Raw genomic sequence first — 20,655 nt, 5'->3', positions numbered from 1 at the left:
CTCGGTAGCAATGCTCGCCTACTACGACTCACCTACCTGTTGTGTTCCTAGGTAAACCTGCTGACAACACATCCCGATTGGTCACCATCTCTCTTCTTGGATCATTTGACAAAGAAAATTTGTTCAATGGAGTGGTTCCATTTGTCCTGTGTCGGACTCAAACAAGCCCCTGCAGCAGACGCCATCTGGGTCTGCCCTTCTCGTCGATGAACTGCGGGCTTTTAACTTAGTGAAAATGCAAGAACTTTAATGCACATATTTATTCTGCCTGGCTATTTAACTATGGCCAGTGACGTTTTTTTTAACCACTTTGACAAAGACACGTTTCATTGTAATGTTGAATTTATATATTCTATTATTTTTTTTAATTTATAATATTCTTATTTGCAATAATGTAGACTTTAGACTGTCAATTCAAATAGTGTTGGAAAAGTTGCAATACCTAAAATAGAAATGCAAGAACTGTAAAGTACATATTTATACACGTTTATTTACCTAAGGCCACTGGATGTTTTTTAACTGCTTTGAAAAATACAGGTTTTGTTGTGATCTTGTATTTATATAGTATATAGCTTTTTATAATGTATTATGTATTATAATATTTGCTGCCCCCTGCAAGAGTGTGGGCCATTTTGTACTAAAAGGATTTTAAACTGTCAGTTCAAATACTGTGTTGGAGACTAGTACTTGCAATACTTAAAATGGAAATGCAAGAACTTTAAAGCACATATTTATCCTGTCTGGCAATTTACCCAAGGCCAGTAAATAGTGTTTTAAACTGCTTTGACAAAGACACGTTTATTGTGATCTTGTATTTGTGTATTACTTATAATTATATAATATTTGCTGCCACCGTCAGAGGGTGGGCCTTGTTTGCACTAATTTAAAGATTTTAAACTGTCAATTCAAATATCGTATTGGAGAAATTGCATTACTTGAAATAAATCTATTGCAACTTATCAGTCCCAGTTCTTGTCTACAACACTGTCCAAAAATTGTCAATGCATATTCCAAATAGAATAACAAAATTAAGTCACCTGACTTTGTAATTATTACACCTGTTTATTATGAAGACCTGAAGTAAACAACAAGCAGTTACAGTTTGTCAAGAAGTTGTTCAAGTCATGTTTTGGTATTCATATTTTATTGACTTTTCATAACAACACTTGGGATTGTGTTTGTAAGAGCAGAGCAAACTGAAGTTTCAGCGTGCACTCTTCGCCTTTCCAACCTCTCATAACGCTCCGATGTGGTGCGCTTGACCTCAGAATAACCCAAGAAGAGATATGGTGACCAATCGGGATGTGTTGTCAGCATTTCATATGCAGGTTTTCCTAGTAACACAACAGGTAGGTGAGGAGGAGTAGGTTAGCATTGCTACCGAGGCAGATTTACACAACAGTAAAGAAAAAAACAAAAAACGTATTGAAACCAAAACGGATAAATCGTTCAATTTACAAGAGTAGAGATGAGGGGAATACACTCTCATTCCAGCAGAAATATGATCATAAGAAATGCTTTTCCGACGAACCGCTGCAATCCAGCCATCCGTCGTACCTTCGTGATCTGATATTTGGTCCTCCATGCAGGAAAACGGTGAAAAGTGAGTCCATTTTTCCTAACCCCTTTTTTTGTCGTAGGAGACGCTGTTGCACCCGGTAACGCAACAATAAGCACCCATATTTTCTTTCTAAAACACCGAAAGAGTTAGCTTAGCACTACCACACGTTACAATCCGCATTGACTCTGCCGGCCCGGAAGTGAATTATATTGCCAGCATGGAGGCGGGTCCAAACAATGACGTAGTACGTCCCATTCCCTATACTATAAATTGAACAAAATTCTTGATAAGTGAAAAGTTGACCTTCATCGTTCAATCATTGACTAAGCAAATGTTATTTTTGACCCATCTTTCAACATATAAAGATTTATTTCGATATTGTATATTTTGATTGTTCCAAATGTAATATCTACGTGGTGAAAAATTGTTTTTTTGTGTTTCATTGACCAAGACATAAGAAATTTAGTGTGGAATTTGGCTAATTGAACTGGTAATTTAGAAATGTAATTACACCTCAACAGAAAATCTATACCTACAGATTTAAACATATGTGTAGTGATGAAATTCAATATTGAGTTTTTCCAAATATAATCAAAAAAACATTTGTATTTCTTAATCCCGTCGAAAAGACGATGACGTCATGCTCACCTCCCTCACCCGGAAGTGGCGGCGTTATTGTTTACATTACCGCAACTTTGTCGTCAAAAAATGAATCTACCGATCATCAACTCAACCACTTCTGAGCCCACCACAAGGCGTAAGATTTTTAAAAAAATAAATTGAATTATGAAACACATCTTGTGTCTGTTATACCGATGTATATATACTGCAGGCTATCTATGCTAACAGCAAACAAACACTGCTACTTCCCGTTTCGTTTTTCACAATTTATCATTAATCTATCGATCCACCCAGGCTGCTTGATTAGGGTTGATCTCTATGTGATTTTACATTGTTTTTAATTGGTTTTGAAACGGGCCGAATTCCTGTGAGAAACAGGTGTACTCTTTTAAGATAATTGGCTAGCAGCTGTCAACAGCTTGTTATGGAAGCTGTTATGGTAGAATTCCTCTAAATTGCCATTAATCTATGATGAAAAGTAAGTAAAGTACGTTTAAATAGCACTTTTGACATTCAGGTTCACATTTCAGCACATACCGGAGTAAATAAGGTATTTCAAAACCTTTTTTTGGTGTCAGTTTTAGTTAGATTTTTGGCACACTATGAAATTAATACCTTACAAAATTCTCCTGCTTGTGCATAAAATATGGTTTCCCTCAGAGTGTTTTTTAGGTGAGAATGCAACACAAGGAAAGTTTTGACATCACAAGAAAGTAACTTTAAACGTTTCACTTGGAAACCTATTTAAAAACTTGATTTAGAGTACAGAGATTTGAATTCATGGCTTCATCGACTTGTACTATACTGTTGTAGTTGACATCATTCTGAAAATTCCTGGTGTATCCTGTTCATTTCCATTCGTTCCCATGCAAACTCTTAAATTTGTAGGGAATTTTGGAAGTCTACTCTGAACACTTGTTGTTTTTCTTCGTTGAAGGTAAACGTGAGGCTGAGCGCTCTGTCAACTGGACGGTAGAGGAGACACAGGTGCTGCTTTGTGCTTGGAGCGACCGGCGCGTTCAGAAGAGTTTGTCGGAAAACCTGCGCAATCGGCATGTTTTTAAGCACCTCTCTGCCCGGATGAGTGACATGGGCTTCTCCCGGAGTCCGCACCAATGTCGACTTCGCGTCAAAACCCTCAAGGCTAACTACACTCGAGCCAAACTGCAAAAGAGCTTGGACACATCTCAGGGATGCACCTTTAAGTACTTTGAAGAGATGGACCGGGTGTTGGGGCGGCCAACGGACAGTTTGGGAGCGGGTCCTCACTTCCGAGCCCCTGTCGCAAATTTCGACGATCGTTCTTTTAGCTCCCCTAGAAGAGACCACCTGAGCTCTTCTGAGGAGCAGGGAAGCAAAGCCCCTTGGCAGTTGGACTTGCATCTCAAGATGGAGAACGATGAAGATTCAAATTGTAGCGATGCCAGATTTCCCGCACCGCCGCAAAAGAGACGCGAGGAGGTTTGCTCAGCATCACCTGTCCATCCTGAACCTGCTGGTACGTTTGCTGTGATTTTAGGAAAACTAAAACACATTTTGAAATTGAAAGAAAGTTGTAATGAAGTCAGTGGCACTGAAACAATTATGCACTACAAGCCCCTCCCAGTTCAAATTGTGGAAAATCCGATTTCTCATTTTCTTATTTAAAATCAGATTATTTAAAAAAAAAATTTTTTTTAGGAGGTTTACTTTTTTCTGTAATAGTGAAAGATAGTTAGAGTGTTACGAGTGCTTCAAATTCCGAACGAAGTCATGGAAAAAATAAACATGAAACCTCAATAAAACCATAGACTTAACAATGTATTGACGGGGTACGGGAAAATCGTAAAATCCAAACGTTTTAGTCCAAAAATAAATGAAGGTTTCCAATAATTTCGAATGAACATTAGACAAGCACATATTGTAGCGTCTACAAGGACAATGCCATTTTGGTGTTGATAATAAACACTCAGCGGGAAAAGCAGTACATTTTCAATTAAACCCACCTAGAAGCCATGTAAAAAAAGCCTGTATGTAAAAATATTTTGTCCAAGCGTTTAACACTGGGAAGTCTGGGATTTTTTTTTTCTATTCTTCGAGTCTAGCCAGAAATTGCAAGCAATCAGTAATTCCCAGTAATTGATCATTTACCTAAAGAAACAGCTAAAATGGGCTAATAGCTGAATGCCATTTCGCCAAATGGCTCTCCTCTAGACTTACTGACTTACTGACCACAATACGAGACAATAAGCTACAGTTTTTGTGGGTCTGTTTCCTGTAATTTCTGCCATTGATATCAAAAACACAGTTTAACCAAGAAAATTGAGGACATAGTCTGTATTGTGGAGTATACCACTGCAATGCGTGGATGCAAGAAAAGGAAGAAAATCTCCCATATTTACTTCTGAAATTTACCTTCTCCATGGCAGGAGTGCACATTTTATCCAAGTAGAGACTATGCGAATAAGAAATCGGGGAAATGGATGCGGCACAGAAAAAAATTCTAGCACAAAAAGCATTATGGTCAATAGGCGGGCTCTACCATTTTTAAGTGGAAAATAACGGCGCTGGGTTGTTTGAAATGGTCTCTTTAAATGATAGTAACTGTCACAAGGCTTTGTTGTTAATGACAAAATGAATATTAAATGATGTCACATGATTTGTCAGCAATGATATGTCTGAAGGAAAGAGTTAGAGAACGCATCATCCGTATAAATACCATCGCCTGTCCAAAATAAGTTTGATTACAACATGAACACTGAAATGATTAGGGCTAAAGCCAAGAAGCTTGCAAACAGCACTGGTACGTTTGTTCTGTGATATTTATTGAGTCTTTGTTTTGTAGATGTCATGTGTTGTTGAGTGGTTGTTTTGAAAAAGCTGTAGATTGACCTGTATTTCCATATGCTCACGAGCTGTGGGTCGTGACCGACGAGGCGACTTCATAGATACAAAATTAGAAAACATAGTCTGCTGTTTGTCTTTCTTGGTTGGGAATGGGCTAACTGGGTATTTTTTATTTGTGTAGATATGCCTGGACTCAGAGTAGAGCCAGTGCGCCTCTGCAATAAGCTAAACCTATTTAGGATGCATCTAGAATCCGAGTGATTCTGATGATTTTGGACAGCTCCCTGGTAAGATGTTCCGCAAAGGTGCTACCAGGAGATCCTCCAACTATCAACCTGCGCCATCTACCGCTAAACAGCCGTATCATCTATTTAGCCTTGCTAGCCCCAAGGAAGACCCGTGAATGCCGGAAAGAATGTCTTGGCCACCTTGGGAACTGCTTGGGATCAGCCCTGCACAGTGACCGAGGACCGGGAAATCTTGCACAAGAAAAAGTGAACCCCTGAATTACGACTTAGATTACACTTGAATTACCCTGCTAGCATTGCCGGTTCTTGCCCGCTTGGCCTGATTGTGTGTGAACCTTGGTCACTACAAATAGAAGTCAGTGGCACTTCGCAGAAAAGTAGAGGTCGACTGATATGGGATTTTCAGATGCCGATTGGCGAATCCTAAGCCGATATTTGAGGCTGATACACTTTTATTTATTTATTTTTATTATGCACGTAGATTATGAAAAGCAAAAAAAAAAAAAAAATACATCAACAGCTTCAAATTTAAAATGAAGCCCTGAGACTTAAAGGATTAATTTGATCTAGCTCTAGCAGCTCTATTTGTGGTTATACACTTTCAGCAAGAACAGTATATTATTTTCAAATAATTAAACTCACAAGGATGTCACGACGAGATGTAAACAAGTGAGAGTTGAAGATGATGTTCAACATGCTAAACTAATTTCAACTTGAATGCTACGCTAACACTACGAGTTACATTTAGAGTGTAAGGATCACCCAGTAAACACCTTAAAAGGCTAAAGCAACATTGCATATTCTTTCATGCAAGATAAAAAAAAAATCTTAGAATATTTACAAAACAGGCAAGCCTGAAGCTTCCTGTAGCAGCCTGCCTTCAAGCGAGAAGGATCTGACTGCAGCCCAGAGTGTAGCGACCGACAGCTGCTACAAACCACACCTCATACAAGCCACGCCTGCTGTTGGTTCAGTGACGCGAAGAATGCATTTACAATGTGAAGTATAAAGAGTTTTTGGGACAATAGGCCGTAGCCCAATTCCTTACCCTAAACTTAACTAGATATTGGCATGCGTAAATATACCTACTCTAGATTGTAACCTTTGCTATGTTTGAAAGTCATTTAATGTTGTGAATCAACTGTTAAAATTGGTAAAATTGCTCCCGTTATTGCATTCTTGCTTTATTTCCCTTCCGTCTACTTTCAACATGTGAAAGTATTAGAACTGTTTAAGCATTTAAAGATAGATTCAAGTCAAGATTTTGCCGATTTAGGTGTACAGTATTTTAGATAAAAAATTACTCACCTTTGGTTCGCTACAACAGAGCCTGCCTGAGAAGTCTACTGTTACTGTTGTTGTCTACTGTTTACGAACGCCACAGTCTTTCATTTCGCATCTAGTTCTATATACATGTGATATCTATGAGAAGCTTTAGACGCTACCACCGTAGCATCATGTGGGTGTAGTTTTTAGGGAAGTGGTTTGTACAAGGTGGTGTTGGCAGCGGCTGTTGCTTGGCTCTGGGCTGCAGTGAGGTATGATTGTTTCAAGCTGCTGCAGGGTCCTACCGTCAGTCAGCGACGGCCACAGTTGCCCACACAGATGCCTGATAAAATCCTTTTTTATCAGCTTTTTTCTTTGTTAATTGGCGGATATTGGAAAAAAGTCCATATATTGGTCAACCTCTACAGGGAAGCGCTGACAGTAACAGAGTAGTAGAAGTCTCAATAAAACTTGATGTTCATATACCTTGTTTTTGGCTGTGTACAAAGAGCATATGCCTCTGAGTGTTATTATTTGTTCTATGAACGGTCTTGTGTATGAATTGTCTTTCTTTTGAGAGTACTGCAACACCATGCTAATTCATGCTAATATAGTTAGCGTGTGAATGTTGTGAATTGTCTTCCCATGTACATTAGCATTTAGCTAACAGTTTTTGGGAAGAAAAGTAAGCTAGGCGTTGTCATATTTAATGCACCGGATGTGTAATTTTCTTTGTTTAGTTTTACAGTTGACCTTCAAGTGTACAGTAATAAATGGTTTCAAAACCATGTTTTCTCCAAAGTGTAGTCAGACTGCTTTTGCACCATGTTTTTTTTTTTAAATTATGAATTTTTGAAATTATGAATTTGCCCAGGCCCACCGTGGATAGACAAGAGACAGAACTGAACAAAGTGCCTTTTTTTCGAAGTCACAAAGGTCAAAACAGCCAGAACTTGACAACCCATATTTACGTTTGTTTGCAGTTGTAAAATACCAAACGAATACTTCAATTTTGAATTTGATTCATTCTAACCTTAGCATCCCTGGCCTGTATCATCACAGCACCGTCTCTGGAAAAGCCCTGCTCTCCTCCCCAACCCTGTGTCGTGGCCAGCGCCCCAGTGACTGCACCTGAAGAGGGGGTGCCGATCAAGCCATTTCCCGACAATGCCTCCCTCCGCATGGAACCGGCCCTCCAGCACCTGGCGCAGTGCTACCAGCAACTCCTGACGGAAACACGGGTCCTCCTGGCGCAACTGGAGCGCCAACGGCAGGAGCAGGCCACGTGGCACCAGGAGCTCCTGGGTCAGTGGGTCCAGAGACAGCGGGAGTCAGCGGAGAGGGAAGAGAGACGCGAGAAAGCTCACATGGAGCACCAGATTCAAGTGCTAGAACTCCTCACCTGTCTGGTCAGGGAGCAGTCGTCGTGCAAGTGCGGAGCTGGGATGACCACAACCGCGCGAGCTGCGGAGGTCTCACGTGAACTCCATCACATATTCACCAAAGGAGAAAATTGAGACTGGAGGTGTAATTTATTTCTTGTAAAACCTCACTTCAATGTCGTTTCAAGACATTAAAAAAAACAAAAAACACGCCAAACTATTTGCTTATGCTGTTTTGTTGCTGTTCATAACTCAATTGATTCATTGAGTGTTTGAGTTGTTGGAGGTCACGAAAAAGTTAGTTTCCTTGAGCAGCTTGAAATATGGGCAACACTGTATGGTGGTATGGATTTCTATGAGGTATATTAAAAAAGAACTTTCTGGCTCCCATTGATGGCAATTAAGGAATTATGAGAACTGGGCAGGATGTCAATAAATGATCATGTTTTAGTGCCATTGATGGCAATAAAAGTCCAATCCATTTGAACTGAGATCGGTACCTGACCCCTCCCAGTTCAAGTGGTTTGGATGTCGATTGCCATCAAGAGTTAAAAAGGCACAGAAAATTGTCATTGTTTATTTGTAATTGGCAATTTAGGCTCACTTTGGTTGTTTTTTTTTTGGGGGGGGGGGGCTGTAATTTTTCAAAATATACTATTTGACTTATTGAAAATTTGTCAGCCATGTCTAATTTGAAGAGCAGAACCATAACCATGCCACCAAAGACACATGAAGTGACTCAGTCTCTGTCATTTCCAGGTCTCATCGCTGACAGCAGGAACATAATGTGTGTTTATGTCTAGCCCACATCATTCTGAGAAAACAGATTATAGAGAAAATTTAAATCTGCATTCATGCGTAATCCCACTTTACATAACATGGAAACTTGAATGACAGGCTGCCCTGCTTAGTATGAATGCGATGTATCAAAATGAGATTTTAATAGCGTACCGCACGAATGCTATTTATAGACCGTTACGTCGCCATCATAACGCGGAAGTGGGTCATTATAGACATGTCCTCGCATACAATCCATGTTATTTCTGCTTGTTTTCTCCGGTAATCTTTCAAGAAAGAACATGCAGATCAAACACTGCTGCTATGGAACTTGAAATGACTCTAGACATTACAACATATGAAGGATGTTTTCTTCATAAGTTTCCCGAAACCAAAAACTTGGAGGAAAAATGTGAAGAATGGATCAACATGCGCGGACGTCCAAAAGACCAGTTTAACGCCGGCAAGGTGACGGCATTCACATTTCATAAGAACTAAACATTTTTACAAAGGACGAAGAGGTAAGCCATTTTGATGTTTTAACTATTTTTTAGCGTGGCGTTTTGCCGTGCTGCTTCTGTTTGACAATGAATGACCTGAAAAAAATTTAAATGGTGTCTGACACTGTTACATTTTCTGTTGTAAAAAAAAACAACTTTAGTAAGGGGGAAGTGTAAAGAACTTATATAGAATTAAGATTTGTTATTAATGATATTGTTATTATGAATGTATAATAATGTTATTAATGAAAAAAAATTAAGTTCGTTGGCTGTCACTGAGTAGCATTTGCGATCGCTACACAAAAATAGCAATGTAAATTGCCTACAAGAACGGTCAGAGACGTAGGACAACCAGAGGATATAATATATAAAAAAGACAGGGCATATGGTGGTAAAGGATACATTGTTGTAACAGGAGAATGTCATTGTCAGTGGCGTAAGGCAATGCACACAAGAAAAAGGTGTAGATAAAAAAGCCAACTCTGGATCAGTCTTTTTCAGCCCTCGACACTCAAGCCAACGTTTGTATGTTCTTCCACATCTTTACCAGTGAATTTTGCACCAGGGACATAATTTGCGGACAGAATTGGCATGTTTAGCTCAGTAAACATCTCGTTCGTACACTAGTTCCATGCATTTACTATTAGGGACAAACGGGAGGTTGACCCGTCTAGCAACAATCTCTAACGTCATGAATATTAATGAGCAAAAGTAACGTGTTGCTTGCGGTACGCCATTCTCTTTTCCCCTCAGGAAATAATGAAGATCACACATTTTCTTTACATGACTTTTAGCAAAGCCAAAAAACTCAAACGCCCCTCCCAATTTGTAATTCAGATTTTATTTTCTGTGAAAACCGTAACGAGTAAGTGGTATGTAAGGAAAAAATGATGTGAAAGTAGTAAGTACGTACATGAAAACTCAACGGCGTGGGAGGGAAACCAGAAACTAGAAAGAGAAACCAAATTGAGCTAAGAGGGGCGTGGCTAGTGGCGCAACTCTCCTCTGATTGGCTGCTCGCCTCAAATTTAACAGCGGGCACCCCCAACTCTCAACTCCGAGCTCACATTGAGTCAGCGAACCAAACGGTAAACGTCAGTCATTCACGCCGGAGATCACGCGCCTTCACGCGGCTTCCACTGCGCGGCCAACCCACCAACTGGTCTGGATCTTTTTTTGAGTTTTTCTTTTTTGGCGTCCTCGGCCTCGCTGTTGATTTGAGTCGGACGGGAGGTGGACAAAAGTATTGGGACATTAGGAGAGATTGTTTTTAAGAGGGGAAAGGACGCGCACCTGGAACTGAGGTAACCTAAATACACTTTGTCCGTGCGTATGTGCGCGTCAAAGCACTTTGCGGTTTGACACTATTGTGTATCATCATATAACTAATGTCACGCAGCATCCAGACGGGTTGTGTGGGGTTCTGTATCCTCCTCAAAGATACCTATACGAGGTCACCAGAGCATCTGGGTTGGGGAACGACAACTCTACCACTGAGCTACGCCCCCCCCCCCCCCCCCCCCCCCCCAATAAATGAATTAAAAAGACATTGCAATAGTAGTCGAGAGGGAAAAAAGAGAGAATGTAGTGGAGAAAAAATAAGGAAAATGGATTTTAAAGTTAAAAAACATAATTTAAAAAAATGCTACAGAAAGGGAAAATAATAATTGAATAAAATATGGCAAACGTGCTTAAGGAAAATGTGACAAATTTATAAAAAGAACAACTAATAAAGTAAATTGAAAATAAACAACCAACACAAATATTATTTTTTAAATTAAAAAAATAGTGAGGGTGGAAGAGAAAAGTATCCATTATAAACAATTGACAGTATCCAGTACCAAATGGGGGAAAATACAAAAATTCAGTAAATCTTGCTGGTGGAAGTGGTGGTGATTGATTAATTGCCTGTAGTAAAATTGCGCTAACTAACCGCAGCTCACTTGTGATTCAAATTTCACACTGATTTGAATCAATGGTTGTGCGTTTGTTTGGAGGGCACGCACGCACACCTTCTGGCTAAGAGGATTTCCGCCGCCTCTCCTGCAAGATCAACTTAATCCCTAACGTCCTTTTGACTTGCACACATTTCATTTTGACCACTGGTGGCTTGCAAATGAAGAGAACAGATGATTTCATGTGTTGGGGGTGCAGGTGACTTTGATGTCAAATTCCAATTTCAGTATTGGATGTCATTGCTGTGCCTAATGCAGTTGTGGAATTTAACGAAGTAAAAGTACTTCGTTGCCGTACTTAAGTGCTGTACGTTATTTGAGTTCAAACATAAAGTGGTACTTTCTACTTCTCTACATTTTACAGCAGGTATCCGTACTTTTTACTCCACTACTTCCCAAATGGTCGCCTGCGTTACACGTTGCTTTTGTTTGTGTTCTTTTTTCTCATTGTGAATTGATAGTTTTGTTTTCACGCCTCCGGCGCCATCGATAAGCCCCGTGCAACTATACCGTAATTGAGTACTAGAGGCAAGTAAGAGTAGAGTACAAGTAAGATTAGGCAGGTGAACAAGATATTGATCAATAAAAACCAGCAGTGAGAGCAGCGCGCCTTTAGATTGGTGCTGCACACACTTGTCGAGTAGGTGGCGGTATGCACCTGATAGTTGCTTGCAATCCACCATTAAGCTAAATTTAGGAGTTTTTGAGCTTGTGAAGTTTCTGTTTACAGTGCAGTCAATTTTATTGCTTTCCCCCCCCATTATGCACAGTTTTAAATAAAACTGAGCAGTCAATGAATTCTCTGGTTCTTTCTTTGAATATTGACTTAGATCTCTGTGTATATTAAAAAAATATAATATTTTTGCATCGGGAGAAAATATTTTTACTTTTTCCGCATAAAGTAAATTTGAAATCAAGTACTTTTTTACTCAAGTCATTTTTATCTTTGATACCAGTTCTTAAGTCATTTTTGCACTTCTAGTTGCACTTTTACTTAAGTAAAAAAAAAATTGAGTACGTCATCCACCACTGGCCTAATGGTGTGGTCCAAGTGGAGGATGCCTGCCTGCCTAGTGGGCTCTATTGTAGTCAGTGATGGCGATAGACGTCCAATCCATTTAAACTCCAGTTAAAATGGATTGGACTTCTACTAGTGGTGACAAACTAATTTATATGCATTGGAAATGGATGAAAAGAACCACAGGATTGGATGTCTGTCATTGTCAATTGCACTGAAAGAGCTAATATCTATTACAGTATATCATTTTCAATTTCTTTTTTAATATTGGAATGCACATTTCCATAAAAACATGCGAACTGTTTCTACCAGTCCTATTTTACTACAATTTTAATTAACAAAGTTTTTATAACTAAACATTTTTCATTTGAATTCAAATGTTAAGTATATATTTCCAGTAAAATTGTCATTTTATTCATATTTTAAATCAAGTTAAATGTATATAATTTACACTTTATAAATGTTTAACCTCAGTACTTAATTTTTTAACTTTTCATTTTAATTGTAATATTCAATTTTTTGTTGTATTTTTTTTTTTATTATGAAATGCTTTTTAAAATTTCAGTGAAATTTTCTATGTATATTTTAGATAAAAAATATTTTAAATTTAACCTTAGCTACATCATTCACACTTGTATTAAATTGTAATTGGAAAATTAAAAAATAAAATAATTTTCATTTTAAGTATAATATACGGTACATTTATTTTTAATATATTTTTGAAATATTGTATGTGGTTACAGGACACATTATAGATACAGTATACTCAATATAAGTTTTTCCCTTATAGTTCTATGTCTCATGTTCCTCAGTTTCTTCAAATTTCAAATGAAGTCAGTTTTTTAGTGTGTGTATAAATGGATTGTTGACGCTAGTGTAACACTTTAATCTTGTTTTCAATCAGATGTTCTCTTTGCTAGCGCAATGTTGTTGCTTAGTTTGTTTGTTTGTGTGCAGCAGAAATGTGACTGTGAGTCACCACAGCAGTGTCCCATGTTGTCTGGCTACCTGCGGGGGGCGACAGCATCAACGTCCCTCTGTGCATGCAAAATACTTACTTCAGGATGAAAAATAAATCTGTATTTTAGAATTATGTAATTATGTATTCTCAATTGAAAGTAAATTCGCTTCACATCTGAATCTGTTTGGTCAATCAGTAAAAGTTATAGCCACATATAATTTGAAGTGTTCACATACACATGAAAAGTTCGACTTGGCCATCTCGCCAATGTCTTCAATCACTTGGAAACGGTGCCACTGCATGCAAGATTTACGTGTCACTCCTATTCTGACATCCCTCCACTGTCTGTCGGTGCATTTGAGTTTTATTGTAAAAGGTTTTATATTCTTTTCATTTGTAAAAAAGCGCCATCAGATACAATGGAATAAATAATATAGACTTATTTTTTGTGCAGCACGAGGCCTTCCTTCATTGACATGTGGTCTGTGATGCATTTGATCAAAGTACGACACCTGATCCAATACAAGGAGGGTCGTGTCGTGTGTCTTCAGAAGTACTTTTATCTAGACGTGAGCTCATCCCGCCTTGGGCATTTTGGGTATGTTCCTGTTTGATCTGCAGACTGATCTCACACATCACGTTCCCTTTTGGGGTTTTTATACTTGGCACGATCAAACAATTAGACAACAATGCGACTCCTGATACCATGTCATAAGAACCATTCATGTCTAAGAAAATTCAGCCCCTGAATTCAGTTTCACTTGGCATGCTTATGACCAGAAAGTAGTCATAAGAAACCTTTGAAGCGCTCGTTAAGAGTCCTTTTTGAAGGGTTGAAAATTCAGCTACTGAATACTAGGGATGTCCCGACCTGATCATGTGATCGTAAATCCGGCCGATCGCGCCATTTTTTTTGGAGGGCCGGAATCTGGTGAAAAGGATCGGGTTTTTAATTAGGAAAAATATCCAGTGGTACCTTAACATACGATCGCATCGACATCCGACGTAAAGTTTGACTCGTCATTTGTCTCGACATATGATGACATGCTCGAAATACGATGATTTATGACAGTGTCGCAAGTTCATTGTTTTCCCGCAAAACGAACGCAGAGGTTTTCCTGAGAGAAATCAAAATAGGTCTCAAGAAGGTTGGTGCTGCATAGTGCAGGTGGTGAAAAAAGGAAAAAGGGGACGCTTACCATTGAAATGAAGAAGGAAATGGTAGAAAATTATGAGCGTGCACAACCGCTGTCTCCTCCCTCGGACCTCTGTTCACCAGTATGTTAAGAGGACAATGAAAGCGCTTTTGTTATACCTTGTTTTTTCATAATGTTTGTTTTACATGTGTTTTATTTGATGCATTTGTTAAATTAGAACATGGATCACTGTATCCGCATGTACCCGCCGTCTCCTCCCACTTCTGTTCGCCAGTCTCTATAAGTTAAAGTGACAATAAAAACGCTTTTTTATATTTTCATTTATGATTATTATTCCGATTTGTATTAATAATTCAATTGTTTTGCTATGTGTAATTACTATTAGAAATTGTAGCGGCAGTATTTATTAAGCATTTAGCGTAGGTTTTTGGGCTGTGGAACGAATGAGTTGAATTATAATGTACTCTTATGGTAAAATCCCGCTCGACATGCGACCATTTTAACTTCCAAACAAGGTCCTGGAACAAATTAAAGTCATATGTAGAGGTACCACTTTATTTGTTTTTCTGCTTCATGCTCATACAGCCTCACTCTCCTTCCTGCTGCCCTTCATTTTGCCAGAGAAGCTAGGCAGCTCTCCCATCAAAGCATCACATGTGTCAATCATCATTTAGCTTGTTAAACACTAGCGGGAGTGTGCTGTGGAAACTCATTGCATAAGTGAGAGGCTTTTCTCAGCAGCGTGAGTGTCAAAGTGTGAGTTTATTTGAGTGGACTCACTCAATGAAGCATTTGATAAAGACAAGCATTTTTCTACGTTATTCTTGTTTAAAAATAATTCACATTATGAAGGCGACACGGTGGGACAGTAACATGTTTAAAACTTTTTTTTTTTTTTTTCCCGATATCTAATTGGGACTCTCTACGGGCATATTTCGAAAATCAGGTGACTTGGACTCTGGTGCAAAAATATGCGATTAGGACATCTCTACTGAATGCAATCCCACTTAACAACATGAAGTTTGGTAGGTGTCTCAACCACAAGTAAACCCCAAAAAAAGTCTCAGAAAGCCCTGATCTAAATTGAACAGAAAGTCTACCATTTTGGTTTGAAGCGTCCACTGTTGTGAATTTGATCATATTCGGGACGCGTATAAAAACTCATGAATCAATTTTCACTTTGGTCCGTGTTTGGTAAACATGTCTACCTTGAGTAAACCCACCAAATAAGTCTGACTTGGCACTGGGGACGTTGATTGTCTCTCTTGCCACAAATCAATTCTCAAGAAGGTATACTCAAAAACACTTGGAAAGAGTGACCACTTTGGGGCCATTTTGCTTCGAAAGCCAACTCCTGCATGTCTAAAACGGAACACCTCATTTCAACAAATTCAAAAACAACGTGAGGAAACACATGCGTTACACCCACATCTTTTTAATTTCACACACACGCCCTCATATTAAGTCCACGTGCATCTCCACTATTCATGAACACAAGGGCGGGACATTTCCATGAGAAAAGAGAACCGGGTGGCGGGAACATCTGCTGCGCCATGTGGCATTCACGCTACGCAGACTGATAAAAACACTTCATGCAAAAAAGACTAGCTTTGTTTACATTCTAGCCTTTAGCTTGTTAGCCAAATTATTGACACGGTTTATTATTACTGCTGACAAAGAGCATTATTTATGTTCAGTCTAAATTTTCTGTCCTGATTGTCTTCCAAAGTATGAAACGGAAAAAACTGATTTCTTGCATTTATCCATATAAAATGTCTTTGTTTAAAAGACCTTTGTTGTAAAATGCCATTTTTATTCTTTTTAACACTAAAACATACTTTTAAATATTAATTCTTATCTCATTGTTCATTGTTTGATGCCTAGCAGGATTGAAGTTTTGGGATTAATTGAAGCAAAAAAAAAAAATCCTTAAGTCATTTTCTAGGTTCCAGTGTCACAAAGGACAAACAATGTCTAAAAGCAGCACTGTGGTCTCTCACCATTTTCTATCTTAAGTCATATTTCATTTTCTTTAGCCTCTGCATTTGTTTTTCTTTTTCGGGGTGTCGGCCAACGCTTGCTCTGTGGCTCTCGGTGAGGTCGTCGAGGGTTCAGTGTCATGGGATGTCTCTGAGGCATAATAGGGCTAATCTCTAATCTGGTGTGGTGTTGCTGCTCTTGTGGACTGTGGTTTCCTTTACAGCGCTCGCGTCCAAACAAAGCAAAGCCAAACAGTAGTTTGCTTTAAAATGGTCCACTGTCCATTCTAAACAGAAACGTCTACGCTGACTGCTCATTTTTTGACCGTCCTGCGTCAGCGTCTGCGGTCCTAACTCGTCTTGCTTTTTGCAGGGCAACAACACCATGCCTCAGACACCACACAGCACCGGAGGCTACAACAAAAACCTCTATCAGGCCAAGGATGAAGTCTACTCTGGACTCTACTACCATGACAATAACCTGGTGTCCGGATCCTTGGAGGCCCTTATTCGACACCTACTCCCCACAGTCGACTATTATCCTGATGTGAGTATCATCCGACTGCAAGTTTTCTTCTGTGATTCAGCCCTAGAAGCTTATTTGACTTGGAAGCAGGAAATTTATAGAGGAGACTTACAAATACAGTCTCAAGGAGCAATACCTAAGAAGACACTTGGTTGGAAGCAGCTTTTTCGAAACTCGAAATTTCAATAATTATTTTGAAAAGGCCCCAAATTTAGTTTCACTAAGCAAAATGAAATTTGATTGCATGTCTATCATGAATACTCACAAAAAAGTATCTTGTAGCCATAACCCACAAGTATTTTGGTTTGAAGTGGCGATGCCAATCCTTTGGAGTTTTTGACAATTCAGACCTTCAAAGTCAGTATGAATCTGCCTCAGAAAAGCCATGACCCAAAACTAATGTTCCCTCTAATTTTTCATGTGTCTGTGTAGACACACAAGCTCCCTGAGCACACTGAGGACCATTGTGAGCAACATCAAATGTCTAAGCTGTGGTCACACACTAGTATCACACCTGTTCAAAACCTTGGATCATTGCAAGTTACATGGCTTACTAGAAGAATGAAATTACAGCTGCAACTTTCATTAGTTTACTTTTAATATAATTGATTTGGCCCTCTTAAAATGAAAAAGACAAAAATCTTGTTCATGAGATGTGTACTATGTTATATGTGAGAGTCCTGCTTTAACCATAGGAAGAGTCCTGCTTTGGCCTGAGTAAGGTCCAGTTGTGCCATGGGTGAGTTGATAAATAAAACATACTGAACAGCCACAATGGGAGTACAGTGATCCCTCGTTTTTTGCGGTTAATGGGGACCAGAACCCGCCGCTATACGTAAAAAACTGCGAAGTAGAGCAACCAAAAAAATTATTTTTATTTGTGTGTGTGTTCAGTGTATTTATTCAGATTTAGCATTATAAATAGATACATATAAGACATGTTTTTTCATTTTTTTCCCGCAAAGTACAGTATATTAAAAAAAATATGTATACATATATTTTAATAAATGGTTTTTAAGCACTTCAAATGTAATAATTATGATGTTTTAAACATGTTAATGTCCCACCGAATTACTTTTAAACAAGAATAAAGTAGTAGAAAAATGCTTGTCTTTATTAAATGCTTCATTGAGTGAGTCCACTCAAATCTGCTCAAACGGCTAACTTACAGTGAGTTGCCACAGCAACTGTTTAACAAGTTAAACGATGATTGATGCATGCAGCGCTTTGAAGTTCGTGTCTCTGGCAACGTCAAACCCAAACATCTGTCAATGGCTATTTGTTAGCTTTAATAAGTAACTCCAGTCCACTGACACCAACAAAGAGCAGGGAGAGGGAGAGTGAGACTACGAGATCTGCTCGGGACAGCTCATCTGTATATATTTATTTTTTAATTGGAAAATAAATCTGTGATAGACTGAGGGCGCGAAGTTTGAAGCGCGAAGTAGTGAGGGATCACTGTATATCAAACTCCCACATTAAAACTGTTCGGACAATAAGGGCTCTCAAGATTCCTATTCCCCGTGTCTAAGCATGCGTGTGTCGAGGATCCCCCATATTAAAAAAACAAACAAACAAAAAAAAAACGCCGGTTTTGCTAGCAGATGGAAACCATTCCCTTCAAACATGCAAGAATTGCTGCTGGATCCTTGATGGTCTCCATTTCGTGGTTTATCGTTCAGCTTAGTTTTCACTGTTTTATTTTGCCCGAGGTGGGTGTGGCAAGTAAATAATGCGTTACTGGCGCAGACTACAGCATCACAGCAGTTCGTATCAGGTGCATTACCATGTGCGAACATGACTGCCTGGTGTAGGATCGGTCCTCTAACTACTGGAGAGGTCTGTAGTTATAGGAACTAAGTACTCAGGTTCCTACAGTCCTAAATCGGCTATACTTGTATCTATTTATTCCAAAACCTACTATAAGTTTGTTGTCAAGTGGCCTCTTCAAATTTCTCCATTTCTATCTCTTCCACAGAGAACATACATCTTCACATTCCTGTTGAGCTCGCGCCTCTTCATCCACCCGTACGAGCTCATGTCCAAAGTGTGCCACCTGTGCGTGGAACAGCAACGACTCGGCGATCACCAAGCAGATAAGGTGGGCGTTGCACTCCTGACCTTGGACTTAAAACACTTCCCGTTTAGCCATTCTGTTACTCACAGAATTTGGTACCTTCACAGACACGACTGAGGAAGATTGCACCAAAGATTCTTCAACTGTTGACAGAGTGGGCGGAAACCTTTCCGTATGACTTCCGGGACGAGCGGATGATGCGCAGCCTGAAGGAGCTAACGCATCGGCTTTCCACAGGAGACGAGGTGGGAAACCTGCAAAACCTGACGCTAATGCTAATCTTGCTTGCTTATTTAATGTAATTGCAGGGTTAAATTGTAAAACAAAATGTAGACCCATTCATCTGTTAGCGTAGTAATGTCAATTGTAGCCTAGTACAAGAAATTACTCTATTTTGGGATTAGCATAGCACACCGGTTAACATGTGCTACTAGTCAGCAAAACATACACTAGTCTGACTTGCACTGTTTTTGTATCATGGGAACTTTTTGTTTTTGCTGTCAACAATAAAGAAGCAGAAGGAGCTTGTAAAGAGCAGACAGAGAAGGCAACCATCCATCTGTCCCCATGAGAGAATCCCCTACCCCACCATTTGCACCACTAAACCAGCCCCCCTTCCTACCTCATTGTTTGCCATGTCGGTTTCACGTGACTCATCATTAGCGTGAAACTCTTTTAATCTGAAAATCGATACGTGACACCATGACACATTAACAGCAATGTCATTCGATGGACTTTCATTCCCTTAACATGCCAGTATTGTGTTTCACATGTGCATACTTTTTTTTAATGTTTAAAAAAATTTAATTAATTATTTGAAAAATTCATATTTGAAATATGCAATTTTTCCAAATTTTAGAAGGGCGGTTCGTTCATTATATGTATTTAAGTTAATTAAATATAATCACGTTAAATATACAAATTTGAACAATTGTATTTGTATATAATATTGGCATGTTTGCCATCTTGTAATATTATATTATAAATGTGTAAGTTCTCTAAAAAGTTTTTTTTTTTTTTTTTTTTTTTTTTTTTTTTTTTTGGGTTTGGATTTATAGTTTTACAAAATAAAGTTTACATTAATACAATCATAAAAATCTTTTTTAAAATCACTATTGGTAATTATTAAAAAAAAACCTTTTAAAACAACTTTAAAAATGTAATCATTTAATTTTAGTTTTTATATATATGAAAATGTAAACATGCAATTTCCTTTTAGTTATACAGTGGTATCTCTAATTACGAACATCTCTACAGAATTTCTAGGTTAGGACACGCCTCAACTTGGAAAATATTGCTTCTTGTTATGAAAGAAATAAAATACGGAATGACTAGTACTCAGAGCTCCCAGAGTTTACTGAACGTAACCTACTTATAGCTGCTTTGCTATTGGCTATTGCCTAGCATTCCTGGCATTCAACTGGCTCAGAGGGATCGCTACTGTATGTGTATGTGTGTATCCCAGCGTCCTCTTCATTCTCTCCTCGTGTTCCGACAGCTTTACATGAGTGAATTAACTTTTATTCTTTATATTTGTTTTTTTTTTAACATGATGCAGAACTGATTTTATGTTTATTGTGCAATAATCTTATTGTAAAAATGCACTTGTTACATGTTTTGATGCATGTCTGAATTTGGGGGGTCTTGGAACGGATTAGGGCATTTACATGAATAACGAGTCTCTACTTATGAAATTTTCAGGTTGCTCCTTCTACAACCAATTAATTTCGCAAGTAGAAGTACCACTGTAATAATTTTCAGTAAGGCTGAACGATATTAGAAAAAACTGACATTGTGACTT

The 20,655-nt window shown here is 38.7% G+C and overlaps 2 protein-coding genes and 1 long non-coding RNA gene across 6 annotated transcripts in view; 2 read left to right on the top strand and 1 right to left on the bottom strand.

The window, feature by feature from the left end:
- Positions 1 to 1,127: 1,127 nt before the first annotated feature.
- LOC130913572 (uncharacterized) lies at positions 1,128 to 1,748 on the bottom strand. Its single transcript, XR_009062782.1, has 2 exons — positions 1,459 to 1,748; positions 1,128 to 1,334 (listed from the first exon to the last, which is right to left on the bottom strand). It is a non-coding gene; the product is annotated as an uncharacterized LOC130913572 (long non-coding RNA).
- Positions 1,749 to 2,193: 445 nt separating this feature from the next.
- Positions 2,194 to 8,342, top strand: LOC130913571 (uncharacterized). Of its 4 annotated transcripts, none has more exons than XM_057832267.1 (3): positions 2,194 to 2,318; positions 3,120 to 3,680; positions 7,561 to 8,341. In XM_057832267.1, the coding sequence occupies exons 1-3, from the start codon at positions 2,270 to 2,272 to the stop codon at positions 8,037 to 8,039; spliced, it is 1,089 nt and encodes a 362-aa protein (XP_057688250.1). In that variant the 5' UTR covers positions 2,194 to 2,269; the 3' UTR covers positions 8,040 to 8,341. The 4 variants fall into 4 exon arrangements, with proteins under 4 accessions (XP_057688250.1, XP_057688251.1, XP_057688252.1 ...); XM_057832268.1 differs by having other exon boundaries at positions 7,585 to 8,333; XM_057832269.1 differs by lacking the exon at positions 2,194 to 2,318 and adding an exon at positions 2,539 to 2,660.
- Positions 8,343 to 10,249: 1,907 nt separating this feature from the next.
- Positions 10,250 to 20,655, top strand: part of rasgef1ba (RasGEF domain family, member 1Ba) — a 35,525-nt gene continuing 25,119 nt past the window's right edge. Inside the window, exons 1-4 of the mRNA XM_057832477.1 lie at positions 10,250 to 10,485; positions 16,625 to 16,798; positions 18,756 to 18,878; positions 18,962 to 19,099. Of these exons, the coding sequence (XP_057688460.1) occupies positions 16,637 to 16,798; positions 18,756 to 18,878; positions 18,962 to 19,099 (423 nt within the window). The 5' untranslated portion in view covers positions 10,250 to 10,485; positions 16,625 to 16,636. The remainder of the gene's footprint in view (positions 10,486 to 16,624; positions 16,799 to 18,755; positions 18,879 to 18,961; positions 19,100 to 20,655) is intronic.

This window comes from Corythoichthys intestinalis, chromosome 3, assembly GCF_030265065.1.
Source record: "Corythoichthys intestinalis isolate RoL2023-P3 chromosome 3, ASM3026506v1, whole genome shotgun sequence".
NCBI classification, from domain to species: Eukaryota; Metazoa; Chordata; class Actinopteri; order Syngnathiformes; family Syngnathidae; genus Corythoichthys; species Corythoichthys intestinalis.
Note: the sequence above shows the minus strand (reverse complement) of the source record. Positions and strands in the feature narration are given on the sequence as shown.

Bases quoted from the DNA above. Each gene is read 5' to 3' on its own strand.
- LOC130913571 (XM_057832267.1), top strand. From the start codon at position 2,270: ATGAATCTACCGATCATCAACTCAACCACTTCTGAGCCCACCACAAGG. The intron at 2,319-3,119 runs GTAAGATTTTTA...TCTTCGTTGAAG, and splicing joins TTCTGAGCCCACCACAAGGC to GTAAACGTGAGGCTGAGCGC. The intron at 3,681-7,560 runs GTACGTTTGCTG...TTCTAACCTTAG, and splicing joins TGTCCATCCTGAACCTGCTG to CATCCCTGGCCTGTATCATC.